Source organism: Pelobates fuscus, chromosome 11 (genome assembly GCF_036172605.1).
Source record: "Pelobates fuscus isolate aPelFus1 chromosome 11, aPelFus1.pri, whole genome shotgun sequence".
NCBI classification, from domain to species: domain Eukaryota; kingdom Metazoa; phylum Chordata; class Amphibia; order Anura; family Pelobatidae; genus Pelobates; species Pelobates fuscus.
The window spans coordinates 40,291,054-40,308,596 of NC_086327.1; the positions used below are offsets into that span (position 1 = coordinate 40,291,054).

Below are 17,543 nucleotides of genomic sequence, written 5' to 3' on the forward strand. Positions count from 1 at the left end.
TGGGAGGGGTATGTCTGCTGTTTCTGGTAACAGTGCATTAACAGATATTCCATGAACACTCAGTGAATCTTTTTTACTTTCATTACTTAATCACTTTTCTTTATTTAAATGCATTATCAACACACTGGCTTTAAACACTGTAGTATTCCTTTGAAGAAAACCTCAGATTTAACAAGTAGAATCCATATGTTAGATATTAGTGTTCACCTGCTATTAGCATCATTACATTTGTATTTTTGTTTTAAACAACGCAAAAAAAAAAAAAGATTAATTTTAAACATGATTATTATAAACATGGATATTGGTTATAGTGGCAATTCAAAATTAATTAAAATACATTTCAAATTTAAGGCCACATTAGCTGGACTGAAAGTAGAGGTGACTTAGCGATTTTTTCAGTTTACCTACGTAGACCTTAAATTTGAAATTCACTTTAAAACTAGATTATTATAAGGTAAAGAGAATGCAAATTATAAAAAAAAAATAGGTTCAGACATTTCTTATCTTCAGACTGATATTCACTTACCACACGTATCTATCAACTTCCCGATATTCAGGAGCAGAATATTGCAGTTTGCTGGTAACTGGGGCATCTCAATAGAAGCTAGAGATAATTTGATTGTTTTTAAACGTTATAATCATCAAAAACACATTAATTAAAAACCTCAAATGCTGACAGTGATAAATAAATTATAAATATTTTATAAATATATATGTTATATTGTCCAAAAACATTTATTGCCTTTCCTATTACTCTAAACCAGGGGTCCTCAAACTCTGGCCCCCCAGATGTTGCTGAACTACAACTCCCATGATTCTTTGAATTACATAGATAGCCAGAGAATCATTGGAGTTGTAGTTCAGCAACATCTCGGGGGCCGGAGTTTGAGGACCCCTGCTCTAAACCATCCTTGAAGTGAGAGAAATGTTTATACAGGAATTCAATGCGGATTTTACATTTAAGAGGCTTCCAGAAACCATTAACTACCAAATAGTATTTTCTTAACCGCCATATGGTAACATATATCAGGAACTGGGTCATGCATCGTGCCTCCAGTAAGTTACTATATGACCATATGATGGCAACCAGCCAAGGTGACCCTGATGAAACATTTAGTACAAATTAGACAATAAAAATAAGCCAATGGTAGATTGGCTGTAGCAGTTTCTAGAAATGTCTCCAACATGGTTGCACTTCAAGACAGAACAGACAACTTTATTTAGCAATATCTAAAATTAAATCCCATATTTTAACAATCATATCTGGATTTCAGTCATTCAATCGGGCTGTAATCTGGATAACACTCAGACTCATTCGGCGTTTGTTTTGGAATATGAGGACATTAAATAGTATGAACAATGTCTAGATTTTGCAGTTTGAAATGTCCTATATGTAACCAAATGTTTTTTCACCATTCTGTGTGGGACCATTCGGACATTAGTGATGAGCCCTGATTTTTTTTTTTTTAAGCAGCAGCAAAACTACAGCACAACATAACATGCAAAGCTTCAAAACCTGAAACATATGTAAACAACATAAATAAGTGACTATACCAGGGGTTGAAGTTACAGTAGTTTCGTGCACTGCACTGGGAGGCGGTGGGGGAACTGCTGGGTTCTCGCAGACTGGCCTGGGAGATGAAGTTGGTACTGCTGGGATATTGTAGACTGGCCTGGAAGTTGGTGGTGGTACTGGTAGGTTATTGGAGACTGGCCTTGGAGTTGGTGGTGGTACTGGTGGGTTCTTACAAACTGGCCTAGGAGATGGTGGTGGTACTGGTGGGTTCTTACAAACTGGCCTAGGAGATGGTGGTGGTACTGGTGGGTTATTGCAGACTGGCCTTGGATGAAGTTCTGGAACTGGTGGGTTCCCAAAAGGTGACTTTCTCTTATTCATCTCTTCAGAAGTTGCAGGTAGTACATCCACATAAAATTGTTCAGGAGGTAAGTTACTGAATGATGACTTCTGAATTTCTAAAAGGGGAGAGAGAGGGAAAGGTTTAATTCGCCCAGTTAACTTCTCAAGTCTCAAACAAGTATCATCATTTCCGTGACTGAAACCAATGTGTCTCAATGAAAAGCACTAGGCTGTTACAAATGTGTTTTACAAAAGTGTGTATTTTTGTTGAAATAAAGTAAGCCTCTAGGGAAAGGGACATATCTGCTAAAGTAATTTAGCAATCTGAAGATCATTATGGGATTGGAGTTTTCCTATAATGAGTTTATCCATTAAATTTCATATTGTAGCAACTTTAAATCAGAATGCCAAAAATGCATGCTAAATATTTCACTCTAGTTAGAACTTGGAAATTTTGGCAGTTGGACTTTAATTTGCTACAATTCATATTTGAGTGACCGCACCGGATGGTGGAACCACTGTGATCATAAGAACTTTTTTTTTTTTTTTTGTAAATCTTTTTATTAAGTAATCATATGTCATGTAAGGCAATCAGTATGATTAAACAGGTGAAACTCGCAGGTTTCTAACAACTATAAGATAAACAGTAAGTCAAAATGCAGATGTCTCAGCATTAGTATCAGCAAGGAGGCACGCAGGGCTCCGTATGAAAAAAGAATAACTTAAGTGTGAGATAAATGGTACAATAACATTGTTCACGGGAGAAAGGTAACATACAGGATGACATTTTCAGGGTAAGTTGGAAGTATCATACAATACAATGATATGTCGTTAGCTATTACGTATCGTTATTAGACATAGTAATCTGGGAGCTTAATATAAACATATGCGGTGTAGGCAGTGCCAGAGGCACCGGACAGGGTGAAAGCGTTAGATTGGGATGTCGAAGGATCAGATCAATAGGTGACCCGCCAATCCCTTTCTACTGTGGGTTCCCGGGACGGCGTAAGGTTCTCAGGGCGATCCCTGGAGGGTGGGGGTAATCATAGTCGAGAGTCTAATTGGGCGTGCCCATGGTGCACCCCAACATCTCCATGTTATAAGTGGGTCAGATTACGGTCTCCCTTCCCAACCCTCCAGTCAGGGTCTGTGAAATGCGAGAGTCCCAGTATGCTTTTGACCTGTCGTCCTCATTGATAGTGTAGCAAGCTCGCTTTAGTGCATATGAGTAAGTGGTGGTCTGTTTATCCAGCTAAGCTCAGTTTTGAGTGTGGTGTATGTCTATATGGTTAGCGTTGTGTGCTGTGGGCCTAGGCCTTTCTACGTCTCAGGGTTAGTCGGGGTGATGCGTGTTGCTAAGTTTAGTTCCTGTTCCCAGAGCACGGGGGTGTGTCCGAGCCCTGTGAGAGTTAAGAGTATACGTTCCCTAAAGGTGTATTGTGTTGTATGTGTAGTTTTATATCCCTTAAAATCTGGTTTATGACCTCCTGGTCTCAGTCCTCCGGTCCGAATCTTGTGGGGTGGAAAGAAGGTGAGGAGGGGATAGGTGGGGATAGAAAGGGGGAAAAAAGGGGGGGGGGAAGGTGAGGATAAGTAGGAGGGGGTCTGGTTGCGTCAAGTGGGTCCCACAGCTTGTGCCGCTCCGCTAGAGGTTGCGGGAGTGGTGTCCGATTGTCTATATCGAGTGATGTATGTGAACCATGGGAGCCACATTTCTAGATGTTTCGTTTCACGGCCTGTCAGGGAGGCCTGCATGCCTTCCGCCTCATATATATCTTCAACCCTTCGGATCCATTCTTTCTTAGTAGGTGGATCGCGTTGTTTCCAATGTGCTGGGATATTTGCTTTAGCGGCGTTAAGTAGGTGGCGTAGTATGGATCGTTTGTATGTCCGGATAGACAGTGGCGATATGTGAAGTAGGGCTAGTTCCGCGGTCCATTCCGGGATGTCTCCCAATATGTCGGAAACAGCGTCTTTAATCATCGCCCAATATGGAACGATGTCCCTGCAGTCCCACCAGATATGCATAAGTGATCCGCGGTCCGTCTGGCATCTCCAGCACAGTGGGGTGATCGATGGATAGATCCTGTGGAGTACGGTCGGGGTCCTGTACCAGGAGGAAATAAGTTTGTAATTAACCTCCTGATAAAACGAGCTCATAGAGCTTTTCTGTTGCCAGAGTAAAGCCGTGTCCCACTGTGCTGGGGTTAGTGACTTTCCAAGTTGGGTTTCCCATTGGCGTTGAAAAGTGGTGGCCTGGGTCGAGTCTCCTATTAGCAAGTGTTGGTATAATGTCGAGATTGCATGCTCTAGTTGCTCGCCTCGGTCGCAAAGGCCCTCAAACCAGGTGAGATCTCGGTGTAGACGATCCCTGTGTGGAATTGAGTTGTAGTAGTGTTGCAACTGTAGGTACCTAAGTACCGCGATAGGTGTCCCGGGGTGTGTACCCATGAGAGAGGTGAAGTCACGTAATTTGCCCCTGTCAAGGACCTGGTAGATGGGGATATATTCCCTGTCGCTCAAAATGGGCCATGCACCCGATGGTATACCTCCAGCAACCTCCGTGTTGTGTGTGAGTGGGATCATGGGACTAGGGGAGGGTGAGACGTGGCTCGCACTTCTCAGCGACTTCCAACCAAGTAACGTCTGTCGAATCGGGCTTCCTTCTTCCTCGTTGGGTGTTCGTCCCTTTGGGTTCCCCCAAACCTCCACCTCAAGTGACGGCCCCGCTAGTCCCCTGTCTAATGTGACCCATTGTTTTTCCACTGGGCTAAGGTGCCAGTCCAGAATCCGTTGCATTATCGTAGCCTGATGGTATTTCTTGATGTCTGGAAGGGCAAGCCCTCCACGGGGCCTTGGGCGGCATAGGATATCATGTCGGATCCTGGAACGTCCTCCGCGCCACACAAACTTGATGATAGACGTTTTTAGGGAGGAGAAAAAGGTGCTTGGGATAGCCAGTGGAATCGTCTGCATGAGGTAAAGGATCCTTGGCAAGATATTCATTTTGATCACGGCTATCCTGCCGTGCCATGTTAGATGAGGATGAGACCACCTTTTCAGGTCTATTATAACAGATTTGAGGAGGGGGTCAAAGTTGAATCGGTAAGAGTCCTCCGGGGCTGTGGTTACCCAGACTCCCAGGTACTTCATTCGGCTTTGGCACCATGTGAAGGGGAATTGCTGGCCCAGGGATATATATTCTTCTGTAGGGGTTGTAATGTTCAGGACTTCGCATTTGGAGAGGTTAAGTTTGAAGCCTGAAATGCGGCCGAATTTGTCGAATTCTGAGAGGAGATTAGGAAGAGTTGTCCTGGGATTTTGTATGAAAAACAAAAGGTCATCCGCGTATGCGGCTACCTTGTGGTTTGTTGTCTGCCATGTGTACCCTTGGATGTCCGGGTTCATGCGGATCGCCTGGAGTAACGGTTCTAATGACATTGCGAACAGAAGGGGGGAAAGTGGGCAACCCTGGCGCGTGCCATTATTGATCGCGAAGTCCGCGGTCGTGGACCCGTTGACTCTCACGGTAGCGCGTGGATTACTGTATAGTGCCGATATCCAGGCCAGGAATCTCTGCCCACATCCCATCCGTTGTAATGTTGCCAGCATGTATTTCCAGTCGACCCTATCAAATGCTTTCTCCGCATCTGTTGAAAGAAGTAATAGTCGTGTTTTGGTCATTCTGGCGTGTTGCTGGATGGAGAACAGGCGAAGGGTACTGTCTCTCGCTTCTCGTCCCGGGATGAAGCCCGTCTGGTCCACATGGATTAGGTCCGGCAGAAGGTGGTTCAATCTGCTCGCCATGACCTTTGTAAACAGTTTGGTATCAACGTTCAGAAGAGAGATGGGGCGGTAGTTGCCGCATAGTAGTGGGTCCTTTCCTGGTTTAAGCATAACTGTGATGGTAGCTGCTAAGGACTCCGCACCCAGGTTCCCACCCTCGCCTACCGCATTGAGCGCCTTCGTCAGCCAGGGCAACAAAAGGTTAGAGAATCCTTTATAATATCCGGACGAGAAGCCGTCCGGTCCCGGGGCTTTGCCTGGCTTGGTCGTTTTGAGGGCTGCCGCTAACTCCTCCACGCTGAGCGGGGCGTCAAGTGCGTTCGCTGGGTCTTGGTTTATCATATTGGTGATCGTGGTGGACAAGTATTCCGTTATGCGCCTATCGTGGTTTCCGTCTTGTACTCCTTGTTGGGGTGGGCGTAGGTTATAGAGAGTTTGATAGAATGTTCTGAATTCATCGGCTATTTTTTGCGGGAAAGAGGACAGTTCGTTGGAAGCTAAACGCAGTTTCCGTATTTGCGTGCGAGGCATGGGGCCTTTTAATAGCCTTGCTAGGTATTTCCCCCCTTTATTGGCATGGGCATAATAAAATCCCTTTGTGCGTTGTATGGTACGAAGGTGTTTTTTAGTGATGAGCTCCTTAAGTCTCCTCCTGTGTTCCATCAATTCCCCATAGACACTGTGTAGCTGTGAGCGTTTATGTTGACCTTCTAGTGATGATATCTTCTGGTATAGGTCTGCCATTTCAATCATAGTTGTTTTTCGTTTATGCGAAGCGATGCGTATAAGTACCCCCCTGATGACACTTTTGTGGGCTTCCCACACGGATATTGGAGAGGCGTCGAGTGTATCGTTCTCCCTGAAGTAGTGTTCAAGGTCCTGCTTTATCTGGTCCTTCACGGTGGGGTCTAGTAGGAGTGCCTCGTTGAGTCTCCATGTCCATGATGAGGGGCGGAACAGGGGGGACTCCAACTCTATCCAGACCGAACCGTGATCCGACCATGTGGCGGGGTCTATCTCGGATCTAAGCAGGCGGGTAAGACCTTCTTGTGCGATGAAAAGGTAGTCTATGCGCGAGTAGCGGTTGTGGAGGACAGAGTAGTAGGTGTAGTCTTTGTCCGACGGGTGGAGCGTTCTCCAACAGTCGGCCAACCGTAGCTCCTCCAGGGATCTGCGAATAGATCGTAAGCTGGTCTGTGGGACGCAGCTATGCCCCGAGGAGGAGTCCAGGAATGGGTCTAAGGGTACATTGAAGTCCCCCCCCACAACTAGAATACCATCCGTGAAGTCTTCCAGTAGATGTAGGGCGTTTCGTAGGAATGGAGCTTGCCGCCGGTTGGGGGCATAGATATTAGCAAAGGTATATATTTTATCAGCAACAATCCCTTTGATGAAAAGGTATCGTCCTTGGGAGTCTTGAGCACATTCAAGTTCTTTAAACTCGAGTTCGGCAGCCAGGATGATAGCCGTACCTGCCTTGTGGGCCGTCGGGTGGTTGGAGAAGAAGTTATGTGGGTAGTGTCTATTTTGGAGTGTGGGCGCCGCGCCCGACTTGAAGTGAGTTTCCTGAATCATGGCAACTGATATGTGTTTTTTCTTTAGTTCCCTCAGAAGGTGCGACCTTCGTTCGGGTATGTTAAGGCCTCTGCAGTTTTGTGTGAGGATCCTAATAGGTGAGTCGCGGTAGGCCATTTTCGTGATATATTATGGTTAAGAGCCGGAGACACCTCTGTATCTGGGCTAAGTCGTGTTCCCAGGGGGGTGCAGCGGCTGAGTTCGACGTCCTGACGCAAGCCAGGGAAAGAGGGGGGGGGAGGCGAGAGGGGAAAAAGGCAAAGGGGGGAGGGGTGGGAGACAGACGGGGTAGGGTCAAGTAGTCAAGACCAGGTTCCGGATCCCAGGAGGATGGCGCCCGTTTAGGGCTAGTGTAGAAAAAGGGAGTTTTTAGTGTCTAATGCGATCTTTTAGTAAAAGATAGAGATATGGATAGTAGATCTCGTGCTGCAACTAGTGCTAGTGGTGCCTCGTTCCGGTACCTGCCCAGGAAGGGGGGGAACCACAGCCTAGCTGCTCAACTCGTAGCACGAGTGTATGGTGTGGGAAGCGCGGATCAGGCTCCGCCCAAGAGGGTAGGTCTAACAGGTGAAGGTATCGTCCGCCCCGTCCGGCCCCTATCTGCAAGCATTGAGTCAAGCGTGTCTGAGCATAATAAATGGGGACGTCTATGCTTCCTAGCAGCATAGGGCCAGTGTGAGGAGGCCGGCTGCACGTGAGCGTGCCCATTCCCAGCCCCCGTGGACCTCTCAAAACCCCTATACAGATTGTAGTCATGTGTCCCATATCACAGGACGGTGGGGGGGGGGGGGGGGGGGGGGGGAGAGGTCTCCGTGACATCCCAAGTAACGCAATCACAAGCATTTTATCCAGCTGGTGTAAAGATAATGGGTTCGTCTATCCGACAGGTTTAACATACTATTGAGCAGATGCCAGTCCCGCCAGTGCACGGTCTCATGGTCGTAGTAAAGCAATGCAAGAACAGCATGCGTAGGGGAGCAAAACCTAAGGTGTAAGCCTAGGCGTGGATCAACATAATAATATAGGTCCCCCGAGGTGGCTCTTCGAAAAAAGAGGGGGGGGGGAGGGGGGGGGAAGGGGGGGGGGGGAAGGGGTGAGGGTGGTGCCGGGTATTAGCCTGGTTGGCATCGTGTGTGGGTCGGGAGTGGGGGTGGGTGGGAAAGCCACGATAACACTATAACCTCACTGGTGGGCCTGCAACATCCATGCGGGGAAAACAACATTGCAGGGAACGTGTAAAACAACCCCAGTGCTGTCCCCCACCCCGCACCCCGTACCTGAAAACATATTGCAAATACATATGAGTGAATAAATGGAGAACGTTATTGACAAAAAAATCATATCTATATGGCAGTATGGGGGTCAGAGGTCCTAGGGTACTATGCATAGCCCATGTCGCTTCTCCGCCACCATGCCACCTCACCCCCCTCCAGCAACGAGCGTTACTCGGGCGGGGGGGGAGTCATGTCTGGATACACACAACATTCCCTCCATGCCCACCACCCCACCACCCACTCCCGAGAGCAGTTACCAGTATACATATGTTGGCCGTTCCAACCCGATCTATCAGCATTACGTCACCCGGTGATGGGGACACATTCGTAACCGGGTGATGTGAGGGATAGAACTAAGATCATGCACGATGTCCCCCATACACCCCCCACCCCACACCCCACATCTATAACATTTTAGGCCAGAAGGCTATACAACACAGAGAAGATGAGGTAAAAAAGGGAAACAATATCTACGTGGTGTCATGGGAGTCGGTCCTCTCAGGGTGCAGTCCATATTCCATGGGGTGTAGCTGTGTGGCTCAGTCCCCCCCGGTATCCCCCCTCCCAAACCATCGTGCCCCAGTCCCAGTGAGGAGGTTCCGCTTCGGATGGAACAGTGGGAAAGCCCCCGTAAGGAGCGGTGCCGGCAGACCTCCGCCAGGTTGGAATGAGCCCCGGGGTCTGGGTCTCCAGCCCATGGGTATCCCAAATCCCATCCCCCCCCCAAAAGAAAAAGGGTGGCCCAATGTACCTGTGATTAGAACCTGCCTCGAGGAGGGCCAGGTTAGCTGGGAGGCTGGAGTCAATAGCTGTACGAGGGGTTCGGGAGCAGTGTCAGGATACGGCACAGAACCAGGGTCCAAGGAGAATGAAGCAGGTCTTACTCTTCCGGAGAAGTCGGGTTGGGACGCCGTCTGGAGGGCTGGGTGGAAGGGGATCGGGCTTCTCTTCTTCGAGACGGTCTCGGTGGTCTCGTCGGGGGGGCCGCCGGGCCCAGGATCCAGTTAGGTACAGCAGGAGGGGGAAGGCCTAGGTCTCCCATGAATCGAGGAACATCTTCGGGCCACCGGATAGAAGTCCATCCATTGCGATGCCTGGCCATGAGGGCGAAGGGGAACCCCCATTTGTAGGCGATGTCACGTTCCCTCAATGCAGTAGTCACAGGGCGGAGGGCCCGCCGGGCCTCTAGGGTGATCGGGGAGAGATCATTATAAAGTGTGACTTGTGTGTCTCTATAAGGCCATGTCGGTCTCTCCCTGGCCTTCCTCATAATGGCGTCTTTAACGGGAAAGGAGTGGAGACAGCATATGAGGTCTCTCGGTCCATCCTCTGCAGATCTGGGCCTAGCAGCCCTGTGTGCCCTCTCAAATTCGATATGTTCTGGTGAGGTCGGCTGCAGGATGGTCTGAAAAAGTTCTGTAAGGATATCGATAGCATTTTCTGCCATACCTTCAGTCTCAGGCACTCCTCTAATGCGAATATTGCACCTCCTGCCCCTGTTATCCAGGTCTTCAAGGTGTCGTCTCATCGAGAGCAGCATTGTACCCTGACGGGCTATTGCGGTGTCCGCGGACATTTGATGTGTTGTGAGGGCCTCAACGGCCTCCTCCGTGCGGGCAATGCGATCCGCATGGGATGAGACCTCTGCTCGGAGTCCTGCTATCTCAGCTCGAAAGGTCTCTTGTATAGTGGAGGTAAGGGCTTTCAGGTCGTCCTTAGTGGCCATAGAGTCCGTTAGGCTCCTCAGCCTGTCCTCGATTCTTGCGAGGGCTGTGCTGTCCGTCCCCGTGGGGGTTGTCGGCGCCATCTTGGGGCTTTCCCCCTCTCCGCTTGCGCCCTGTTGCGGGAGGAGAAACCCGTCCAGGGGCCCCTGCTGTGGATTCCTGGGGGTCTGGGGTTGTTCCGGGCGTTTAGTGCGACCCATTTGGCTCATGTGTGTCGCTTTTCAGAGCTTTGTTGGGCTGATCATAAGAACTTGACAGGATGTTGATGGTGGAATTGCTGGGATCTTAGAGATGGTGAGGAAACAACCATTATATTCTTGAAAAGTGGAGTACGAGATAAAGTCCTTCTTTGTTTTAACTCCTCTGGAGTTGCAGGTGGTATGTCCACCATTTATGATTGTAACCTTGTAAAGGCATGTGTCATATAACTCACAAGGTTGTTACGCATCAGCATCAGCACTAAGCGTATTATCTGCCAACTATCGATTTGGACACTAGAGTCTTGACAGTCTAGGCTTCAATAGTAAGTTGTCCCGGCAAATGATCATATTGTTCTGAATGTATAGCAATAAGGACTTGTACAAATGAGTGTTATGATGTGATGTCACCATACTTGATGTTGCCAACTATGTATGCCCCAATAAGGATATGAATGAGAACAATGCACCTGTCCGAAAGCCAGAATTTAAAAAGTACTTATAATTTACAGATGTCTCTCCTCTAGAACAACAATAAGAATTTGCCTTAGACGCCAGTATTTAAGGGTTTGGCTTTTCTTCAACACATGTATCGTTGCACATATTAACTGTGTCAGCTGCTTCATAATATTAACAATTTAGAGGCAATTACCAACAGGGTGGGCAAAAATGCTAGGGGCAGTTGACAAGGGAGCTACATTTTTAATGGTAAAATAGCTGGAAATAGAAATTTTAACTCCAACTAGTTTTTGAGTACATTAACTTAACAATTCAATTTCTCTGATCCATTCTACACAATTCCCAATTTAGGGAACATGTATGCCTCTGTACGCATGTATGTCTCTGTATGTATGTTTCTGTATGTATGTATCTGTATGCCTATATGTATTCGGATGTATGCCTGTATGTCTCTGTATGTATGTATCTGCATGCCTATATGTCTCTGCATGCGTTTATGTCTTTGTATGTATGCCTGCATGTATGTATGTATGTATGTATGTATGTATGTGTCTGTATGACTGCATGCCTCTGTATGCCTTAATGTCTCTGTATGCCTGCATGTCTCTGTATGCCAGTATGTTTTTGTATGTGTGTATGTCTCTGCCTGTATATCTTGATGTGACTGTGTCTGTATGTCTCTGTGTGACTGTCTCTGTATGTTTGTATGTCTCTGCCAGTGTGTCTATCATGGGCGTCCGCATGGGGGGTAAGGGGAGGCACTTGCCTCCCCCTGGATTTTTCAGGTTGTGCTGCTATTTTTTGTTTGTGTGATAATAAACTGCAATACCGGCGCCGGCCAGTAGGTGAATGGAGAAAGGCAGGGATAGGAAGCTACAGCTTATCCCTGCTTCTTTCTCCTGACTGCATCCACAGGGGAGCAGCACAGAGTGTAGCCTACAGATCAGGTAAGTGAGGGATGGGGGGGAGAGAGACATCCTTCAGGAAGGTAAAGTAGAAGGAGCAGAAAGGTTATGCAAGGGGAAGGAGGGATAAGCAAGGAATAGGAAGAGTGAAGGGGGAGCAAGAAGCAGGAAAGATCAGCAAGGAGCAGGAAGGGTCTGCAAGGAGTAGGAAGGGGCAGCAAGGAGCAGAAAGGGTCTGCAAGGAGCAGGAAGGGTCTGCAAGGAGCAGGAAGGGTCAGCAAGGAGCAGGAAGGGTCAGCAAGGAGCAGGAAGGGTCAGCAAGGAGCAGGAAGGGTCAGCAAGGAGCAGGAAGGGGCAGCAAGGAGCAGAAAGTGTCTGCAATGAGCAGGAAGGGCCAGCAAGGAGCAGGGAGGGACAGCATGGAGCAGGAGGGGTCAGCAAGGAGCAGGAAGGGGCAACAAGGAGCAGAAAGGGTCTGCAAGGAGCAGGAAGGCTCAGCAAGGAGCAGGCAGGGTCAGCTAGGAGCAGGAGGGGTCAGCAAGGAGTAGGAAGAGTCTGCAAGGGGCAGGAGGGGTCAGCAAGGAGTATGAAGGGGCAGCAAGGAGCAGGAGGGGTCAGCAAGGAGCAGGAAGGGTCTGCAAGGAGCAGGAAGGGCCTGCAAGGAGATAGAAGGGTCAGCAAGGAGCAGTAGGGGTCAGCAAGGAGTAGAAAGGGTCTGCAAGGGGCAGGAGGGGTCAGCAAGGAGTAGGGAGAGGCAGCAAGGAGTAGGAAGGGTCTGCAAGGAGCAGAAAGGGTCTGCAAGGAGCAGGAAGGGTCAGCAAGGAGCAGGAGGGGTCAGCAAGGAGTAGGAAGAGGCAGCAAGGAGTAGGACGGGTCTGCAAGGAGCAGAAAGGGTCAGCAAGAAGCAGGAAGGGTCAGCAAGGAGCAGGAGGGGTCAGCAAGGAGTAGGAAGGGTCTGCAAGGGGCAGGAAGGGGCAGCAAGGAGCAGAAAGTGTCTGCAATGAGCAGGAAGGGCCAGCAAGGAGCAGGGAGGGGCAGCATGGAGCAGGAGGGGTCAGCAAGGAGCAGGAAGGGGCAACAAGGAGCAGAAAGGGTCAGCAAGGAGCAGGAAGGGGCAACAAGGAGCAGGAGGGGTCAGCAAGGAGTAGGAAGGGTCTGCAAGGGGCAGGAAGGGTCAACAAGGAGTAGGAAGAGGCAGCAAGGAGCAAAAAGGGTCTGCAAGGAGCAGAAAGTAGCAGAAAGGTAAAGGAGCAGAAGGAGCCAAGGAGGAGAGAGGACAGTGTCAGAAGAAAAAGAAGACTGTGTCAAATGGAGAAGAAAAGGAGATTGGAGCAGGAAGGACAAGTGAAGTGATCCCTCCGCTTTATTCTGGACACCACATCATAAGGCTTTGGTACCTGGGTCTTGCAGGAAACTTTGGACCTTCTCATCTCCCCAGGTAAAAAAACAGATCGGTGTTAATGTGTTCACTTTGATTTACCGAGTGTCAGGAAACCCAGAGGGCCGCTAGGTAGGGGTGCCGCTGATTGACTACAATGGTCATCTGGCACTCTAAGCCAATCAGTAGCTCCCTATTCATAAAAACTTTAAAAAATTTAAGGAATCTGGAACTAGCGATTGGCTTAGAGCATCAGCTGACCACTCTAGCCAATCAGCGGCACCCATGCCTGACGTCAATCTGCACTTCCTGACACTCCGTTTCAGAAGCCGAATACCACTGAGCGATCTGGAGCTGGAGGAAGCCTTTTGGGTTTAACCCCTTAAAGGAAAGAGAACACCCAGGGGCCTCCTGGCATCATAGCATTTTCATTTAGATGAAGTTGCTATGGTGACCAGAATGTTCCTTTAATTTGCTTAAAGGAACACTATAGTGTCAGGAATACAAACATGTATTCCTGACACCATAGTTGTGAAAACGCTATTCACCCTGGCTTTATGTGACAATGACTATGCTCCTCCCCTACATGACACTGTCAAAAAGGGGCCAAGCATGGATGTCATTACAATTATGCCCCCCCCCCCCCCCCCCGGAAAAATTCCTGCGGATGCCCATGGTGTTTATAAGTCTCTGCCTGTATGTCTCTGTGTCTGTATGTCTCTGTATGATGATGTCTGTGTTTATTTGACAGTGTACCTGTATGATTGTGTGCTGGAAAAACAATGCCTGTGTCCCTCTATGACTGTGTAAGTATGTATGTAGTTTTGCCTGCATGTCTATGCCTACATGGCTTGGGAGGACAGACACACAAAGGGATCTGGAGGGAAGGGACATACAAAATGGACTAAGGGGAGAAAGAGCCACACAGAGGGACTGTGGGACTGTGGTGGAGAAAGAGACAAAGAAAGGGGCTGGGGGTAAGAGACACAGAAAGGGACTGTGTGTAAGTAAGAGACATACTAAAGGAAGAATAAATTACACTAAAGCACAAAAGGGATAATACATTTGGCTGTGTAACTGAAAATCCTTGCACCGGCCCTGATCTCAGCCAAGGGGGCTGAGCCAGCCATGACTGACTTGTGCAGGGCTGAAATAAAGGTAAATTTTACACATTTTTAAAAGGGGGGGAGTAGGGGATTTAATGTGTTTTTAACACCATAATGACAGGAATATATGTTTGTATCCTGATAATATAGTGTTCCTTTATGTTCTAAATATGTGAGGCAAATGGTGGACCAGATACTGACTGGTTTTCGGAACCCCCGGACCTCCCAATACAGTAAAACTGCACATTTTAGAGTTGCCTTTTATTGTGGCCAGCCTAACGCACACCTGTGCAATAATCATGCTGTCTAAGCAGCATCTTGATATGCCACACCTGTGACGTGGATGGATTATCTCGGCAAAGGTAGATGGATTATCTCGGCATTTACACAGATTTAGACAGATTTGTGAACAATATTTGAGAGAAATAGGCCTTTTGTGTACATATGAAAAAAAGGTAAATCTACAATACATTTTTCATATTTACTGAGGACCTGGAGGAGTCCTTATCTGCAATACATTTAGTCCAAGGGTAACTGTTTAGTTTTTTTTTTAACTATTACCCAATAAGAGTGTGTTCTATCCACCAGTGGGTGAATCTGTACTTTGTGTATTTGGTTCTTTTGTGTACATAGAAAAAGTCTTAGATCTTTGAGTTCAGCTCATGAAAAATGGGGGCAAAAACGAAAGTGTTGCGTTTATAATTTTGTTCAGTGTATATTTCACATGCTGTATCTTTATACATTATAGACAAAATAAATTGATATAAGCCATTATATATATATATATATATATATATATATATATATATTAGATGAATGCACCTCATTTTCACAGATATACACATTACTAGAGTAGACAGCAGCTTAAGGCATAACAAAACAAGCAGATGAGTATAATAAAGAAAAATATGTTTTTTTACAAGCAAAGAAAAGTAATAAAACATCTGAATAGCTGTTAGCGATAAGACATATAGATAAAACCACCAAGTGGTCACTAACAGATCATCAAAACAGGGGAGACCCATGTATAAACTGGGTTAGGAGGCTCTTATAATAGATAGGAAAGTCAGCCTAATCTTTGGCACTTGAATTCGCCATCATAGACATCAAGGCAGTTCCTGCCCTCCACCAGCCCAAGGCCTCATTCATTAAGTGTAATAAAATTAACATAACACATTTGATAAGACACCTTCATTATTCTCGTCTTAGTGCCAAAGTGGATCTTCACTGGATATTTTGCGGTAGGCAAGGTCACTAGAAAAAATATCTTACTGTGAGCCGTTGCATTGGGAATGTAATGTCCCAACCCCTGTGGACCCAAATTTGGATACCTGTCTAGGGGTAAACTGCTAATTTACATAGTTCTGCAACAGTGATTTTGTATATTGATATCGAACCCATTATTGGAAAACATACATTACCCTGAAAATCCTTTTATATATTTTTAGTTTACAGTCCCACTGTTTTATTTATTCAACAATGACACATTAAGGTGCAGTTTCTTACTGGCCAAATATTAGCATATCCTAGAGGTCTTTTATTTCCCAAATGCTCTTCTGTTTGATGTGGTGTGTACATAAAATATATCTGTTAATGCAATACATTGCACTGCTCTGTGGACTGTAGAATGTATCTCTTGTCTACCATTTAATGTACTATCATTAAAGTTGAAACAGAAACAAGTTCTCAAAGCTAGAATCTTTATGAAACACAATACAGTGAAATTCCATTTACATTCCATAGAAGGATAGGGGAGAGAGATCAATAAAATTACTGTACCGTGTGTATGGACCATTGACAGCTTCTTCTCTCGACTTGGAACAGGTGGTGGCATCGGATCTTGAGTTTCATCTACTGATGTTGGTGATGGAACACCCTCATACACATTCCCTTCTTTTAATGTACTAATAGGAAGTGACTCTGAAATCATTTTAAAATGTAAAAAGAAAAAAAAACAATGGATTATGGAACTTAAATACTACATCCTATATTGTTTTATCAACTATATTGCCATTGTAATAAAGTTTGATATAAAATTGTGACATGGATTTTGAGTAACGTGCAAATTTACATGGCTAAAATTTTAATATGACTGTCTCATCTTTGGTAGATAAATACAAACAAATAATAGCTAGTTAAGTATCTAAAAGTTCTATCCAAAACTTAGAAATGTGTTTTTTGTTCAGTTGCTGAATGAGCGGGTCATGTATATTGCAGCCCAGTGACTAGTAACATGTACCTGTTCCATGCCCCCCACTTGTCAGCATCCGGTGGGGGTTTAAACAATGGGAGGTGTCCACCCCTTGTGCCCCCATGGTGGGGCAATAAATAGTTTAACAAAATATTTTACACCAGATGTGTGGTACGACGATGGGCATGAGGTTTGCCCTCAGCTATGCCAACTTCTTCATGTCCAATTGGGAATCAAAGTTTGCGTATCATGGACATGAATGGCAGAACCTGGTGCTTTATTGCCACTACATTGATGATATGCTTATAGTTTTGGAGGGAACTGAAGACATTTTAAGAAACTTTCTTACTCATAATAACGATAATACATGGGGCATAAAGCTCTCACAGAAAATCAGAAATAAACGTTTGAGGTTTTCTTGAGATAATAATCAGTTTAAAAACAGAAATGTTTTTTTTTGTTTTTTTTACAAAAGTAGGTGTAAATAGTTTTATAAAACAAACAATCTTTTTTTTTTTTTTACACCATGGTTAATTCATGCGCCAAAAAGCTAGATTTTAAGGATGAAAAGAAAATGCGCTAAAACTGAATCTTTCAGAATCAAATAAAGTAACAAGTTCATCAAAGATTGTATAGAAATATGGTATGACAAAAAGAAATTAGAGGAAGATTTCTTAGCTATAGAATGAACAGAAATTATCTGATAAAATACCAGAAGATGGAATCAGAGAATAAATCAAGAACAATTCCTTTTATATATTCATTTAGTGGGGGGAACACTTGTAAAATAAGAAGCATCATAAGAATATATTGACCCGTTTTACAACAAGATCCACAATAAAGAGAAATAATTCTGGAAAAATCCTTTATAGTATACAGGTGTGTACCAAATATAAAAAAATAAATGGGGGAAAAGTGCCTGAGATAAAAATAATAATAAAAAAATCCAACTTTGTAGAGAAGAGTATGGGTTTTCATAGTTGTGTACAATGTACAGCTTGTGAAAATACAGGTTCACAGAGAAAAAAAGTGGTTTAATAGTTACATAGTTACATAGCTGAAAAGAGACTTGCGTCCATCATGTTCAGCC

The 17,543-nt window shown here is 45.8% G+C and overlaps 1 protein-coding gene across 4 annotated transcripts in view; it reads right to left on the bottom strand.

The window, feature by feature from the left end:
• LOC134578157 (circularly permutated Ras protein 1-like) overlaps positions 1–17,543 on the bottom strand; it is a 110,331-nt gene that overhangs the window by 37,770 nt on the left and 55,018 nt on the right. For 2 of the 4 annotated variants that reach the window (XM_063437160.1, XM_063437162.1), the window contains 3 exons: positions 16,042–16,182; positions 1,555–1,974; positions 527–604 (listed from right to left, as the gene is read on the bottom strand). In XM_063437160.1, the coding sequence (XP_063293230.1) occupies positions 527–604; positions 1,555–1,974; positions 16,042–16,182 (639 nt within the window). The remainder of the gene's footprint in view (positions 1–526; positions 605–1,554; positions 1,975–16,041; positions 16,183–17,543) is intronic. The other 2 variants (XM_063437161.1, XM_063437163.1) reach the window with 1 other exon arrangement.